The sequence below is a fragment of the Micromesistius poutassou genome, assembly GCF_964030765.1.
Source record: "Micromesistius poutassou genome assembly, chromosome: 6".
Lineage (NCBI taxonomy): Eukaryota > Metazoa > Chordata > Actinopteri > Gadiformes > Gadidae > Micromesistius > Micromesistius poutassou.
Genome location: NC_140276.1, coordinates 7,501,267 through 7,518,766, shown reverse-complemented (window position 1 = coordinate 7,518,766; position 17,500 = coordinate 7,501,267). Strand labels below are relative to the sequence as shown.

The 17,500-nt window shown below is 49.1% G+C and overlaps 1 protein-coding gene across 1 annotated transcript in view; it reads left to right on the top strand.

Moving 5' to 3' along the window:
- LOC311344798 (teneurin-1-like) overlaps positions 1–17,500 on the top strand; it is a gene marked incomplete at its 5' end in the record, with an annotated part of 147,131 nt that overhangs the window by 83,027 nt on the left and 46,604 nt on the right. Inside the window, 8 exon segments of the mRNA XM_084469138.1 lie at positions 24–143; positions 580–841; positions 2,538–2,735; positions 2,737–2,824; positions 8,770–8,913; positions 9,646–9,898; positions 11,026–11,046; positions 14,567–14,799. Of these exon segments, the coding sequence (XP_084325264.1) occupies positions 24–143; positions 580–841; positions 2,538–2,735; positions 2,737–2,824; positions 8,770–8,913; positions 9,646–9,898; positions 11,026–11,046; positions 14,567–14,799 (1,319 nt within the window).

The following is a 17,500-nucleotide window of genomic DNA, read 5'->3' as shown; positions in this document are numbered from 1 at the left end:
CCTCCTCTGTGTGTTGTCTCCAGCCGTGTGGCGGTCGTCAGGGGCAACGTGGTGCTCCAGGACGGCTCTCCTCTTGTGGGCGTGAACATCAGCTTCCTGCAGCACCCGGAGTACGGCTACACCATCAGCAGGCAGGACGGCAGGTCGGTGCACGCACACACGCGCCCCCACGCACACGCACACACACACACACACACACACTCACACACGTGCACGCAGAAACAAAGCACATGCAACTCGCACACATGCGCGCACACACACACACACACACACACACACTGATGTGGTGTCTGAGGAGGAGGATGATGAATTTGATAATGATGATGAAATGGGGACTTACAGAAAGAAATCATTTGAAACCATAGCAATGTTTGGGGGGGGGGGTGTTGGGGGGGGGTGAGGCCAGGCCGGGATCAACTTTAGAGTTTCTCTGAGATCTCATCCGTTATATGTGATGAGACCTGGGCTCCCACGCATTGTACGGCCAATAGATAATCAAACGGTCTACGCCGTGGCCCCGGGGCCAATAGCCCAACACGCCGTCACTCGTCTCCTCTCCCCCCCCCCTCCCCCCCCCAGCTTCGACCTGCTGACCTCCGGAGCGGCGTCCATGACCCTGATGTTCCAGCGGCCGCCCTTCCTGCCACAGACCCGCCCCATCTGGACGCCCAACAACAACTTCCTGGTGCTGGATCAGGTGACCATGTCCCGGGAGGAGGCGGCGCCGACCCGCTGCGACGTCAAGATGGCGCTGAGCCCGTACCCGCTGGTGCTGCCGTCCCCGCTGCCCCGCTACACGGGGGCCTGCGCCGAGCGGGGGCCCGTCATACCAGAGCTCCAGGTACGAGCGGCGAAAGTGAAAGTGAACTTTTGTGTGCATTTCTCCAAATGGTTCGCCAGTGTCTTCTGCTTCTGCTGTCGCCCACTGCTATGAAGTGAAGCCTATTATTCAAGCCACATATATATATATATACAGTATATATAATTGAGTCTATATTGACATCAAATGAGCCATGAGAGACTGTGGTTTACAGTGATTCTAGAACAGCTAGTGATAAAAAAAATAAATTACATAAACACACAGCAACATAAAGTGTGATGATTTATGGCAATCAAATCATTGCTTCAGCCAAGCAATATAGTTCAAGACAGCAAAGTGGTTGCCAAGCAACACAGGTTAGCATGCGTTGAGATTGGTGACCCATTAATACTTAAATTGATGGGTGGCTGTTTATAGAGGGGAGAGCAGACATGTACGTTTTATAAATGTCTACTTTTTTACAGTAGACAACTATGATGCATTGGGAAATTATTCTCTCATCTTAAAACAAACATGTGAGAGAAATCAGGACCAATCATATCTGGCTCATAAATAAGATAATAAGCCAAGGTTATTTCAGAGATAAAACATTTGGATTGCCTGCGCTTGGAGTTACCTCCCAACTTTTCTTTCTGCCAGTGTTCGTCTCGCGGAGATAAGTGCCGTCATCTCAAACATATGCAGGGGCTATTTTGATTTTAATTTTGTCTTGATTCAATTACGACACCCCCACATTTACTAAATTGACATATGATTACAGTCAGAAAATATCACATTATAGATAATAAAAAATAAGTATGGCTATGGCAGCAGCTTGTTAGCTGTTAATTAGAAAACAATTAGAACCACTGCATTAGTGTTGATTGCATTTGAAACATTTAGACATTTCCCAATTTATATGTTGAATTGGCAGCTGCATAAAACTCACATCTGGGACTTGTCTGATTATGGGATAATGGGGTTGCTTGCTACTTGGACAAACAGGGCACATGCAAATGTGTGTCTGTTAAAAATATATATATTCTTCTGTCGGTTAAAACACTGTTAACACCCTGGTTACAGTTGACTACAATGATACAAAATGTAATAACAAAAGAGAGCTGCAAAGTGAATTAGAAATTAAAAATGACTGTGGTGAGAAAATGAACACTGACATTGGTCTTAAGTGATTTTGCTTCTCCTTGATCACTTTCTCTAACTGTAAACTGCTCTTTTAATCCCTCCCTCTCCCCTCCCCTCCTCCCTCCCTCCCTCTCCCACGCCCCTCCCTCCTCCCTCCATCTCCCCCTACACCTCCCCCTACACCTCCCCGCTCGTCTCTATCCCTCTCCCTCTCCGCCTCCTCCCTCCCTCCCTCCCTCCCTCCCTCCCTCTCCCCCCCTCCTCCCTCCCTCCATCTCCCCTGACTCCCCCCTCCTCCACTCCATCCCTCTCCCCCACCCCTCCTCCCGCCCTGCCTTTGCCCTTCTCCCTCCCACTCACCCCCCTCCACCACCACCACCACCACCACCTTCACCACCCCCTCCACCACCACCACCACCTCCACCACCACCCCATTCACCACCCCCTCCCCCACCTCCACCACCACCTCCACCACCCCCTCCACCACCACCTCCACCACCACCTCCACTACCACCTCCACCACCACCACCACCACCACCACCACCTTCACCACCACCTCCACCACCCCCTCCACCCCCACCTCCTCCCCCACCAGGCGGTCCAAGAGGAGGTTCCCATCCCGGGCTCCTTCGTGAGGCTCAGCTACCTGAGCACGCGCGCCGGCGGCTACATGTCCCTCCTGCGGGTGCTGCTGACGCCGGCCACGCCCTCCGCGCCCGTCTCCCCGCTGGGCAGCCTGTCCAAGGTGCACGTGCGCACCTCGGTGCAGGGCCGGCTGTTCCAGCGCTGGTACCCCCGCCGGCCCGGGCCTGGTCCACCGCATGGTCTGGAACAAGACGGACGTCTACGGCCAGGCCGTCTGGGGCCTCACCCATGCTACCGGTACGGTTCAGGGGGGACCGGGGGGGCCGCGGGGACGGGTGGGGAATGCTACCTTAAAGGTCCGGTGACGTGCCACCAGGTGGGAGTGTGATTAGCCGTTACAAGCCGTTTTGGAAATCTTCCCCTTGTTTATTTATTTTTATTTATTGGTTTATGGGGGACCGTGCATATGTATGAACATTGTATAAAAAAAACACTGTGTAAATATGCCAGAGTTAGTGAAAAAATAACTACTTTTCATCTGCAGTCCCTAGGCAGGTGACACAGGACAGACGAGACAGCCAGCAGTTATACAGCAGTCAAATGAAACACGTAATGGTGACATATACATGGAGACAGAACAAATCAACAGAGCAAAACAGAAATGCATGACGACAAGGACATTATTCATCCACATCTATACTGCATTCAGTCCAACAGTGAAAGTGTATGGGTGATGAAATCACCCTAATGACATGACACAGGTGGGCGTGTCCTGCTAGATGTGCGCTGGATGGATCAGCCCAGTGAACTGTAGCGAACGTTGCTCATCTATCCATCTAGGTCAAATGTTTATTAGTAGATATATAGTTCAATTACCTGCCTTGTGCTTAGTGTGTCTGCAGATATGACAATTGTGCCAGAACCAGTCCATCCTCAGACTCCTCTCTCCCCTCGTCTCCGGAGCTATCATCTCTGCTTCTCTAATCTCACTGAGCTGCATCTGCCCTTTTCCAGACACCTCCCCCCCCTCCCATCCCCCCACAGCCCATCCCTACCGTCTCCTCTCTCACCCCCCCCCCCCCCCCCCCTCCATCTCTCCTCCCTGGGCTCCATCCTTCTCCCTCCCCTCCCCCCTCCCCACCCGCTCACTCCGGCCCCACCCTCTTCCCCTCCGCCGCTGTCCTCCCGTGAACCCCATTTTCTTATTTTTCTTCCTCTCGCACCTTCCATGCTTGCGTCTCCCTCCTCCATATCTATCGCTCTGATCTCCCCCCAGTCACCTCTCTCTCTCTCTCTCGCTCTCTTTCTCTATGTATCTCTCTCTCTCCCTCTCCCTCTCTCTCTGTCTCTATGTATCTCTCTCTACCTATCCCTCTCTCTCTTTCTCTATGTATCTCTCTCTACCTCTTTCTCTCTCTCTTTCTCTATGTATCTCTCTCTACCTCTCTCCCTCTCCCTCTCTCTCTTTCTCTATGTATCTCTCTCTACCCCTCTCCCTCTCTCTCTTTCTCTATGTATCTCTCTCTACCTCTCTCTCTACCTCTCTCCCTCTCCCTCTCTCTCTTTCTCTATGTATCTCTCTCTCTCTCTTTCTATGTATCTCTCTCTCTCTTTCTCTATGTATCGCTCTCTCCCTCTCTCACTTTCTCTATGTATCTCTCTACCTCTCTCCCTCTCCCTCTCTCTCTTTCTCTATGTATCTCTCTCTTTCTGTATGTATCTCTCTCTCTTTCTCTATGTATCGCTCTCTCTCCCTCTCTCTCTTTCTCTATGTATCTCTCTCTCCCTCTCTCTTTCTCTATGTATCGCTCTCGTCCTCTCCCTCTTTCTCCTTCTCTATGTATCTCTCTCTCTCTCCCTCTCTCTTTCTCTATGTATCTCTCTACCTCTCTCCCTCTCTCCCTCTCCCTCTCTCTCACTCTCTACCGCTCTCTCCCTCTCTCTTTCTCTATGTATCTCTCTCTACCTATCCCTCTCTCTCTTTCTCTATGTATCTCTCTCTCCCTCTCTCTTTCTCTATGTATCGCTCTCTCCCTCTCCCTCTCTCTCTTTCTCTATGTATCTCTCTACCTCTCTCTCCCTCTCTCTCTTTATCTATGTATCTCTCTCTACCTATCCCTCTCTCTCTTTCTCTATGTATCTCTCTCTCTCTCTCTCTCTCTCTCTCTCTCTCTCTCTCTCTCTCTCTCTCTCTCTCTCTCGCTCCCTCTCGTTCTCTCTCTTTCTCTATGTATCGCTCTCTCTCTCTCTCTCTTTCTCTATGTATCTCTCTCTACCTATCCCTCTCTCTCTTTCTCTATGTATCTCTCTCTCTCTCTCTCTCTCTCTCCCTCTCTTTCTCTCTCTTTCTTTATCTCTCTCTCTCTCTCTCTCTCTCTCTCTTTCTCTCCGTATCTCTCACTCTACCTCTCTGTGTTCTCATATCCCCGCTCATGTTCTTCCATGATCCATTCATGTATAGTTCCTGATGCTATTCTGCCAGGAAGTCACACACACACACACACACACACACACACAGGTGTAGGTAAGAGAGAGAGAAAGAGAGAGGTTATGCTTGTTTTTCGGGCGACCATTTTGCATGAGGCCAGCACAGAGAGAAATAGTGGCTTTCATCTGAGATATTGAGTGTGTGTTTATGTTGTGCGTTGTGCACGTGCATTTGTTTGTGTCTGTGTCTCCCCTACTTGCAGTTCTCAGAACACAGAACTCTCAGTCACCCTGACCCGGAAAAGTCCTCCATTTTAGCAAAGCTATTTCCTGATGAATAGATATTTTGTAATGTTCCTTGAAATGGATTGAAAAGTCTTTATTTTCCGTTTACAAGGTTCAATCCATTTTCAGTATATTTTTGGTATGTCTTAACAAATGGTGATACATTCGTAAAACTTTTCGTGCATTCTTTGAACGCGTTTTTCTACACTTTTAGAATGCCATCCTTAAAAGTACATCCTTAAAAGGTCATCTTAGTACATCCTTAAAAATTTCAACGGTCGGTCATCTCAAGGTGGGCATTATCTTTCGATAACACCATGGCTACGGCCTTATCACCCACGTCTAGACTAATGTGCTACTCCTCAACTCACCTCCACACTCACATGGCCAGCGTTCCTGTGAGCTCAAATAGCCCTGTTACCATACCGGTTGTTAACAAGACTCCCCTTCACAATACAACGTTACTAGTCTGGGCATCGCATCCTGCAACCTGCTGCTGCAGTGGAACGCTGATACGTTCTCTGATGCAGTTGCCAAAGGTGTGTGGAGAAAAAAAGTCAATAACTTAGCCCCAAACAAGATTAAGCTTACCAAGCACTCGTCTATACGTGCCGTATTCATTCCGTTTGGGAAATCTCTCTAGTCTATGAAACAGTCCGGCTTACGCGACTCAGATGGGACTCTTGTTTGGAAAGCGTTTGCGTTGCCAAGTTGTTAATAAGATCTCCTCTATTCGCTAGAGCAATTAGGGGACACTTGCCATTCCATATGAATCTCATGTTTACTGATTGCGTCTCAGTCATTTGTCAGTCCCATGTGTTCCTCCGGTCTGATCATTTGAGTTACCAGGAACACAACAAATAGAGTGAGAATCGCCTGAATGTGAATCAACCCCTTGTGGATTTTACAGCACTCAAGTGGCCGTGGTATTAGCGGGATAATCCGCTGCTAGGTGTGGTGTATCGAATAAATAAGGCTGGTTCTTTGCTGCACCATATCATACCTTTTTTCTCTGATTATTCCATACATACAAAACAAACTTTGGTATATGGAATCAGCTCCCGATCCCGGAATAGCAACGAACTTCCGGCATCACTTTTAGTTCTCCTACACTTGCCAACTGCACTCACTGGGGTGCAAAAGAAAAACAAAATAAAAATCGAATCTGTTTAGAATGTGTTCTTTTCTCAGCTTAACGTATGCGCCATTATTCCACGCCTCACGTCATACGACCATCGGCTATTATCGTTATCGCTAAGCTCGTTGATCAGCCCATTGATCGATGGGCTTATGAGACAGGGGATCAGGGAGGACTCATGCGTCTCCCACCATAACGAGCCGGCTCACGGCTGTCTCTACACCCTCCCTACCTCCACCTCCTCCGCCTCCTCCGCAGTCCGGCCGCTGTCCCCTAATTCATAGTGACTCGGTAACGATGCACAGCCACGCGGGGCTTAACTCCCAGAGTGGAGGGGTTGTCAGCCCTCGGTGATTGGTGCTGACAGTTATTCTTATACTGCACCTATCAGCTGCACTCCCCTTGTCAGGTTGTCACCACCACCGCCAACCCCCTTTACCCCCCCCCCACCCCTTTACCCTCCCACCGAATTCCCCAAAACCAAGCGTAGTCCTCCATTACAGAGTATCATGTCTCCAGGGTCACTGTTAGACATACTGCTTGTGTAGCGACCCGAGAGCTAACAGCTAACGGATTAATTAATGCCTTGTTGTGGTGTAAGAGCCAGCTCGTCCCTTTTTATTTCGGGGGGGGGGGGGGGGGGGGGTTATTCGTGTTGTTTTTTTCGACTGGGTAATGTATCGCATTGCTTCGGAGAAGTAGCGCCAGGGGTAAATAATTAAACGGTAGTAGTCGATAGTAGTGAGTGAGAACAATAAGTTAGTAGGACAAAATGGCTGCTATGGGGTTTTTCTGTAGCGCGATTTGTTCCTGAGCTAGTTTTCTACGCGCAGCCACACAGACACACACACAACACACACACACACACACAAGTGAATTCAATTGATATTGCCTTGAGATCGGCTATAGTTTGTTTAGTTTTTTTTGCCCCTATGGTTTTGTCACCTGGTGCCGGGTAAACATATTTCAAGTCTGAAGTGTTAAATTGGTATGGGAAGATGTATAAGCCTGCTAAACCATAAGGTTGTAAGTGTATCATCAACACAGTGTATCATTACCGCCAAGAGGCATGCGGCTAATTCTAGGGCTCCCTCATAAAGACGGCCGCCTCTTGATTACGCCTCCACACCTCGATGGCCTCGCTCTTTCACACATCCCACACACCACACACACACACACTCACACACACACACACACACACACACACACACACACAGGCTTGAACTCACACTCACACACACACACACACACACGCATACACACACACAGGCCTGAACTCACACTCACACACAAACTAACACACACACACACGCACACACACACATACAGGCTTGAACTCACACTCACACACAAACTAACACACACACACACACACACATACATAGATCCAATCCCACACATACATATAATGTACATATAATGTAATGTACACATACATATAATGCACACACACACACACACACACATACATTCATAGCTTAACTCCCACAAATCCATATGCAGACACATAAACACACCCTTCCTACATACCATATACGTGAATATGCTCACCACTCACTCACACACGCACACACACACGCGCGCGCACACACACACACACACACACACACACACACACACACGCACATGCACGCACGCATGCACGCACGCGCACACACTCACACACACACAATGATGAGTACTTATTACACATCTCTCATCTGTCTTCTCAGTTGATATGTTATAATGAGGAGGGAGATTGGGAGCGGTTGTGTGCAGGGTTCTGTTTCTCGCGGCGTCAGTTACGGTTCATAATTATGAGTCATTAAAAAATACTGTCATGGCTTAATAGCTATATGACACTGACAAATACATTCACAATCAGCCTGGTTCCCTACAAGGGATGTTTCTGAGGTTTCTGAGGCAATAACCGGGGTTGCTCGGCAACGGCATTCTGGGATGCACAGACAGACAGGGAGGGGTAATCGTCAATCATAAAAAAAGAGTTGAGTAGAAAATGTGACGCACCCCAAGTAAGACACATCTCCCCGCACGGCGGAGGGGACGGCTGTGGCTCGGTGCCTTTAATTGGGCAGATTGTGGTCGGCTAGTGTTCCCGTAGGCCAGTGCAGAGATTGATTATCATAATTAATGAAAAATGCTACAATGGTTTTGTACACAGAGAAATTTAATTGCTGTGAAATTAGCCCTTATTTGTCGAATAGACGGTCGATCGGAAATCTTTTTAGATTGGTGAACTCGTATGTGGCCGCGACTAAAAACACAGAACGAATGTCCATAAAACCATAAACAAGCTGCACCAAAAAAAAACACACTATCAGTGTCTATATATATCTTATCGGGTATATTGTATTCCCACTATATTGATGCACTATGTCTGTTTATATTCCAGTATCGGTGGGCTATGAGTATGAGTCGTGCCCCGGTGTCGTCCAATGGGAGCGGAGGACAGCGATGATGCAAGGATTTGAACTGGTCCCTTCCAACCTGGGCGGCTGGTCGTTGGACAAGCACCACGCACTCAACATCGCAAGCGGTAAACGAACGCACCAACAAATTGCAACACAAACTCACCGCGTTGCCGTACGTCGAGCGTGTAGCTAAGCCGCCACAGGCCTGATACTGAAATAGATCGTGGCCTGAAAAGCAAATTGAAAATATGTCTTTGGTTTCACTGGCGGTGGAGTTAAATGCGATTACGCCAACAGACACCTCCAGGCAGACAGGATGTTATAAGGCTTCCTGAATTCAATAACACTTACATTGATATTGTACACATTCGCAGGGAATTGATGAATGCTGCGGCTAATATAATCTCCACCTAATTGAGGATTCAGGTTCAAAAATTGATAATAGCCAAGGCCTACGAGATCAGGACGGGCTTATTGCGTTAGGATTCAGCTCTTCCTTCGCCCAGTAGAGTGCATCTTACTCACTGCCGGAGGGATTTAAGTCATTACTAAAGATTTGCCATGCCGGCTGTGTGTCAGACAAACACCCCCTGCGACGGCATTAATATGTATGAAATATTGGCAATAGTGTACGTGTTTGTCCCTTTCTTTTATTTTTGCTTTCTGTATTTATCTCCATATCTTTTTTATCTCACCCTCTCTCACTCACTATCTCGCTGTCTAACTGTCACTCTCCTTATCGCTCACTCTATACTTGTCTCTCTGTATCTCTCTCTCTCTCTCGCTCTCTCCCCATCTCTCTCCATATCTTTCGATCTCTCTCTCTCTCTCCCCCGCCCCCCCCCCCCCCCCCCCAGGCATCCTTCACAAGGGGAACGGCGAGAACGTCTTCCTCTCCCAGCAGCCGCCCGTCATCGCCACGGTGATGGGCAACGGCTTCTACCGCAGCGTGCCGTGCGGGCCGGGCTGCAGCGGCGCCGCCCGCGACATGATGCTGTTCGCCCCCGTGGCGCTGGCCTGCGGCTCGGATGGCTCGCTCTACGTGGGCGACTTCAACTTCATCCGGCGGGTCCATCCCGACGGGTACACCCGGACCGTCCTGGAGCTCAAGTGGGTGTCCTGGGGGGACGATCAGGGTTTGGGGGTTTGGGGTGGAGGGGAGTCTCAAGTGGGCGCCCGGGGGGTGGCGCCCGGGGACGGCCGGGGGGGTTTGTCCGATCGGTATGAGATGCAGTGGAGGGTGAGAATATGGGGAGAAAAGATTTAGGGCATTTAGCAGACGCTTTTATCCAGAGCGTCTTACAGTGAGTACATTTGTCAGAAGAAAGAATTCACCCCCCCCCCACCGAAATAATTTCCGACAGCATTACATCCCTACAGAGGTTTATGAATTAATCATTTATTCAGGGTTTATTTATTATTAAAACATACAGTATATATACTGCTATTATGTTTTTATAAACGATACGATCGACATAAATCGGTACTTTCCTTCACCAGATACAGGGTGAACGAAGCAATGGGGGGGGGAATCAAACAGTCTGCTGTTCATGTATAGTTATACGAGGATAACACCGGGGATTGACCCGCGTCAGCTCTTACATACAGTCCGCTGGAATCCCCACCTCCAGAAATGTAATCGACCTCTTCAGAGTTTAAAGAGCCGCCGTCCCCTCTGTGAAACTAAAGCATAGGCGGGGGGGGGGGGGGCGATCCAGGGGTCTGGATTAGGAGAACGGTTTCCTCCGTTGTGCTGGGGGCCCTGCTCTCTGCATCTCTGCAGTTTCTCGAGCGTGCCATCTCCATGGGATTCCACGGTCATTTGTCCCGTAAAGTGTTCTCCTTGTGTAGCTCAACTCTCTCTCTCTCTCTCTCTCTCTCTCTCTCTCTCTCTCTCTCTCTCTCTCTCTCTCTCTCTCTCTCTCTATTATTACTGTATCTCCGACTAATATTTCTGCTTCAGACGGAGGCTTCGCAGTGTCTGTATCGGATACTCCTCCGTCCCCAGGGGAGGAAATGCCAAAAAGCTTCCTGTTTACGTTAATATTTAATGTGGACCAACACAGTGGCCTAAAACAACCGTAATCTGGCTTTATGGGAAGGGAGCAGACTTATTCCTGTCTGTGAAATGTGTAGTGACATTGTGTGGTACGTATGTCTATAATAAAATGCTCTCTCTCTTTCTTTATTTTCCTCTTCTCTTCTCTTTCGTATATGCCTGGGTGGAATATTTTCAGAAACCGGGATACCAGACACAGGTGAGCATGAGTTATCAACTCTCTTACCCTGTAAATACACACACACACACACACACACACACACACACCACACACCACACACCACACACACACACAAACACACACACGCACTACCTCTCGCTTACTAACGCCGTCTCAGACTGACACATTCAACCCCCCCTCCCACAACTCTCCCCCCAACACATACACACACACACACACACACACACACACACTCACAAACAAACAAACGCATGCACGCAAAACACTAAGGCTGTCAAGGTCTGGTCGGTTGGTCGATGGGTCGGTCGATATGTACTTGTTCCAAGGACTTGTGCACAGTGGACAAAAATATTTAACTTAGAGATAACAGGCAGATATTTGTATTAAAATTGTTTCCCCATCGACCAATCGATTGGTCGTAGAGTTAGTCGAATTTCAGCGTACCGAGATATTATTTGGTTGACTACAGCCCTACAAAACACACACACACACACACACACACACACACACGCACACACACACACACACACACGTACGTACTCACTCTCTTACACATATACATTCTCATAACCTGACACAAAAAATCTGACACATACATACATACAATCTCTCCCACAGACACAAAAACACACACACTCAAACAAACAAACAACGGCAGTGCTAAAATAACTCAAATACATTAAACCAGCTCAGCTGAATACGAGATATCTTGAGAATATCTTGCAGCTGCACTGCACTCGGGCAGTTCAGCGCGAGTTCATCCATGACACCACATCCCTGTTTACCGTTTGGTTGCGTAGCTGGTATCTTCCCCCCCTCCGCCCCCACCCCCCCGGTTCAATAACGTGGACTACACACACTGACGCCCCGGATCCGATCCACTGCAGATCCCATTCATTCTCGTAACGCATCAAACTAGGGGCCCCCCGAAAACCATCCGGATTACATGTGGGTGGAGGATTACACTGGTCTGTGTTTTATGGATGGGAGCTTTCTGTGGCTTGCCTGGCAGGGACAGTGTTTGGCACGTCGTTGCCTGAGCTTGGTGTCTGGCCCCGAGCCCTCATATTAATGGGATGCGGATACCCCCGCACTCGAAATAACAATGGACAGATGTTGCCGAACCGTGTTGCGTGTTTGTGCGTACAGGCGGCCGAGGTGTGTAAATTAGTTTGTCTTTGTGTGTGCGTGCGTGTGTGCGTGTGTGTGTGTGTGTGTGTGAATGTGTGTGTGTGTGTGTGTGTGTGTCTGTGCATGCGTGTGTGTGTGTATACACGTGCGCACGTGTGTGTGCGTGTGTGTGTGGTGTGAATCTCTTAACGTGTGCACTGTGTGAGGCACACACACACACACACACACCACTCACTCACACACACACACACACACAGACACACAAACACCCATGCAAACACCAGAGGTTCACACCACAGGTACCCTGACAAGGTGTTTATTACTATACGTTTTAGTGCATGTGTCCCTTTTCTCGGTGCAAACATGATAATGTGCCTCGAGATGTGCATTTATAAACTCGCCGTCTGCCCGACCTGGGGTCCTTCTAGTTGTTCTCCTCCGCCGCCGCCGTTCTCCCAGCCCGCCCACGTTACCCCTCTGTACCGTCACTCCACTCCCCTACCTCTCCTCTCCTGTAGCATTGTTATAGTTAGCGGCGTGCTAGCTGTTTCTCCCATACCGTTGTTATCCCCCCCCAAGTCAAACGCATTAATTATTCATCCTTATTCGCTTTTCAAAGCTTTTTGCTCCACTTTCTTCTCAGCAAAGAGCCCATCAGCCGATGGGGCTTCAAACCAGGCCTGTCTCCGCAGGAGGCAATATGTGGTGTACTCACCGTGAAACCAAATAAAATACCATTGTCTATTCTCTCACTTCGGGAGAGTGAGAGAGAGAGAGAGAGAGAGAGAGAGAGAGAGAGAGGGAATAAAGCAAACAAGTGAGTGAGTCCTGCTTTTGTACAATGGCTAAGAGCCCAGGCAGGCTGATAGAAAGTCAGGTTTGATCATTCCTCCATCTCTCTCTCTCTCTCTCTCTCTCTCTCTCTCTCTCTCTCTCTCTCTCTCTCTCTGTCTCTCTATTCATCACCTCTCTCTATCTCTATCTCTCTGTCTGTCTCTCTATATATCCATCACCTCGCTCTCTATCTCTCCGTCTCTGCCTCTCTCTCTCTCTATTCATCACCTATCTCTCTCTATATCTCTGTCTCTTTCTCTAGTCATCACTTCTCTCTCCCACTCTCTCTCTCTCTCTCGCTCTATTCATCACCTATCTCTCTCTCTCTCTCTCTCTCTCTCTCTCTCTCTCTCTCTCTCTCTCTGTCTCACCGAGGATGTCTGCTCGATTCAACTGGAACAGGCGGAGCCAGCGCTGGGACTTCTGCTGTTTTCCTTAATTATCGTAGCTTGTTTACTGTCTCCCGACTGGCCCTCTGTTCGCAGCCCTGAGCGCCTGAGTGAGATGTAGACAGGTGAAGCAAATGGGTAATCAGTTATGCAACATCCAGCGTAGCACACATCGGTCGAACCAATACAAACATAGAGATAGAGAAAGGGAAGATGAACGACCGGAAACAAGAAGCGCAGGGATGATTTTGAACTGGGCGGGTAACTCCCAGAGGACCAGGCCTAAATTATGTATAGGCAGTTCAGTGCAACATAGTGTAAACAGTTGTGGGCTTAATGCACTGGCTTTTGAGTGACAGATGCCCGGCACAGACCTGTGTACTGCTTGTTATTGTGGTTGTTGTTTTTTGTTTGTTTGCTTTTCAACATAAATTAATGGAAGCGATTTAAGATGAGCGTGCGAGAAAAGAGTCTATTTGAACTTGCCTAATGAATATTATGTAAGCAAATTGTTTTTGCATGAATTTCTATTGGAAAATGTTTTCCTTTAGATCACCATCCTTTAGAGTGAAAACCAATTAGATTGGGCTGACTTAGAGTTTAATATGCACAGCACTATTTACACAGTAAGTCCACATCTTTTTCCATGACGGCAGATGGCTTTGTTTGGAATAAATGTTAAATGTCACGTTTTGCTATACTGACACATACATTAACTTCTAAAAGACTGTAGCCTTAATATTGCCTTCTACACACTTTCCACAATAGACTAATTAATGACGCGAGTGAGCTGGGCCAACAAAGAACGGATGAGGCAGAACTTATTAAACCTGCAACGCTGGTGACGACATGTCTACATTCATCAACAAACAATGTTGTTGTGTATTCAAATACCACCGTGACAACTCAACTCAACTACACGAAATTCATGTTCATTTTAATTGCATATATAAATATATGTATATACCATTAGATACAACAGAACCAACCAGAAACAATGCTGTGTACCGCTGCACACTGCATGCACTGAAACAGACGTTGTTGTCGTCGTCGTTGTGTTTGTAATCGACATATCCGTCTACGATGCCGCTCCACAAATGCCCAGACTTGTCCAAATCCCCCCCTTATATCTCACCTCTTGTCCCCCCGCCCCTAACCCACCACCTTCCTCCTCTCTCTCGTAGCACCAGCCCTGCACATAAGTACTACCTGGCCATGGATCCCATGGGAGACATCCTGTACGTGTCGGACACCAGCAGCCGCAGGGTGTATCGGGTCAGGAACCTGGGCCAGCCCAAGGACCCGGCCAGAAACCTGGAGGTGGTGGCGGGCACCGGGGAGCAGTGCTTACCCTTCGACCAGAACCACTGCGGGGAGGGCGGCAAGGCCACTGAAGCGGCGCTCAGCAACCCCCGAGGTAGGTACCGCCCTGTCACTCCGAAGCTAATCCGTAGCCTCATTGTACCTTAACTTTTCCTGGTTTGACCGTACATTAATCCTTGTTCTAACCAATCCCCGAGGTCGGAGGCTTGTCTCACTGTGAAGCTAATCCTCACCCTTAGCCATACCGTGGCCTTTTCCACCTAACTCCTTGCCTAAAACCCTACCTTACTTCACCTTACATCGTACCCTCAACGACTACCATGACCCTCACCTTAACCCTTATCGTACCTTACCTGAACCGTGACTGTGCCACTTTAACTCTGCCACTTTCTGCTCGTTAATTGACAACCCAACCCCACAAAGCCTCACGGGTGGCTCAATCTCTGTTCATGTTTGCCACGGGACCAACGGTTGTTTTTTTCCTGCTGCGATTTGCGGCAGGGAAGGCTTGATGCTCAAAGTCTGGTGCTCAAACTCAAACATCTGCTTTGGACATGGGTGATTGGCAGCTGCTTGTGGAGGTTTGGAAGGAGTGAGCGAAACAATTAAACTCCTCCAAACGAGCATAACTTCTGTCTGCGTATTCCCGTCACTCCCCCCCCCCCCCCCGTCTCCTCTGGCTCAATCCGTCATACCCGCGACTCTAGATTGAAAATGAATGGCAGTTTGACATGGATCTCCAATTCCCTAGCCTCCTCTTGTAGTAGCATGACTAGAGCAGGTGTGCCGCCGAGGTTAAGCGCATTCAATGAAAGGCTCTATGTTATGTTTGAATACGGCAACAGATGAGGTCTTGATGACATACATGAGTGAAAAATAGGAAAAAAACAGCTGTGTCTCTGAGGGAAAACAGGACCTGGGGGGGGGGGGGGGGGGGGTAGGTAAATATGCGTTCTGTCAAATTCCCTTCTCCAATCAAACCCACACACCTGGCCCTTCAGTCCTACCCGGCCCACGCTCAAAAGGCATCCTCGAGACTGTCACTCAACCCACACCCACAGCCCTCCTCGGCCGGCCCTGTCAGTCAGCCCCGGCGGCGGTGAAGGTGAATCCAGCAGCGATCGATACACACCTGGCAGTCCGCACTCTCACCGCCGTAGCGCCACGCCATACCCAGGCCCCGTAATTTAAACACTGCTTAATTAGGCGGCCAACCCGAACGGCAGGACAAACCGCTGCATAATAGATGGTTTACAACACCGACAAGAGGAACGAGGCGAAGAACAATAATTCACATAATAATTTAGCAATTTTTTTGGGGAAATTTCTTTTCTTCTAACCCTGTCAAATTTTGACAAATGAAGCGAATGTTCGCTCTCTTACTTCGCCCTTCATACCTTGGAACATTCCTTAAGCGTAGCCTTCACGCACTAATTGAAGATGCTGTCCCTAGACTCTCTCTCTCTCTCTGTACCGCTCTCTTTTCTCTCCCTCTCTCTTGCTCTCTCTCTCACTCCCTCTCTCTCTACCAATATTTCTCTTCCTCTCTCTCTTTCTCTCTCTCTCTCTCTCTATCCCGCCCTCTATCTCACTATCCATCTCTTTTCCTCTCCCTCTCATTAGCTCTCTCTCTCTACCTCTCTCCACCTCTCTCTCCCTCTCATTCTCTCTCTCTCTCTGTGTTTTTTCTCTGCGCGACTCGGCTCAGGTATTTGTATGAGTGCCGTGTCTGCTGATGGCCACCGCTGCATGCTTTCACCGGGGGCCATTGTTGCTCTGGCTAACCAGCTCTCTGAAGAATGCTCAAGAGAGCACTGCTGGAAGCCTCTATCCAGCCAGGACAGACCGCCACCCACCCACCTCCGCCCACCGCCCCCACCACCCTTAGTGTTTGGATGGTAATGAGCTGTGTGCCATCACAGTGCATCTATCAGTCTGTCTTCTATTTGAAGCCGCAGTCCTGTGATTTTCAACTATTGATCTGGTCTCTGTCCTCTGGTTCGCTGCGTGGTCCGAATTACTGACTTTTCACTATATTCCCTCCTCCATGTTTCTCTTTCGTTCTTACTTTTCTTTCAGTTCTTTTTTTTTTTCTCTTCCCCCAATTGATTCTGTCCTTTCGGTGAATCATCGTCTTTGTGTGTGATTGTACACGCGTGCGCACGTGTGTGTGTGTGTGTGTGTGTGCATGCGTGCGTGCGTGCTGTGCGCGCGCGTGTGCGTGTGTGTGTCTATGCAAGCCTGCCCTGCATGCCTACCTGCGTGCCTACGCAGCGCGCGTTTCTGCGACTTGCCGCGCCGTCTCCACAGCGCCATGTTCTCTCTCCACGCAGCGGGGTGTAAACAACAATGCCGTGTGAAGGAGTGTGAGCTACAGCGGTGTGTGTGTGTGTGTGTGTGTGTGTGTGTGTCGGGGGGCGGCGTCCCCTCCGTAGGATTACAAGCGAGTGCCCTTGGAGCGTTCCACTGGTGAATGAGAGATCTGGGGCATTGTTAAGAGCCTGGCGCACAACAGCGTCTCCACACTCAATTAGCTTAGTAAATAAAAGACCTTGCTCCATTTAGGAGGAATCCCCTTGTCTGACATGAAAGAGGCGTCCGTCCCAGAGGGGCCGTGGCTGCCTTGGCATGCATGTGTTTGGGACCCCCCCCCCCCCCCCCCCCCTACCCCCCTACCCCCACCCAATCCTCCTCCTCCACCCTTCTGCTCAACAACACCAAGGGTTTATTCCAACACTTGGAGGAACCGCCGTGTTGTTGGAGGAATAGGCATGTTTTTGTTTTTTTTTGTTGTT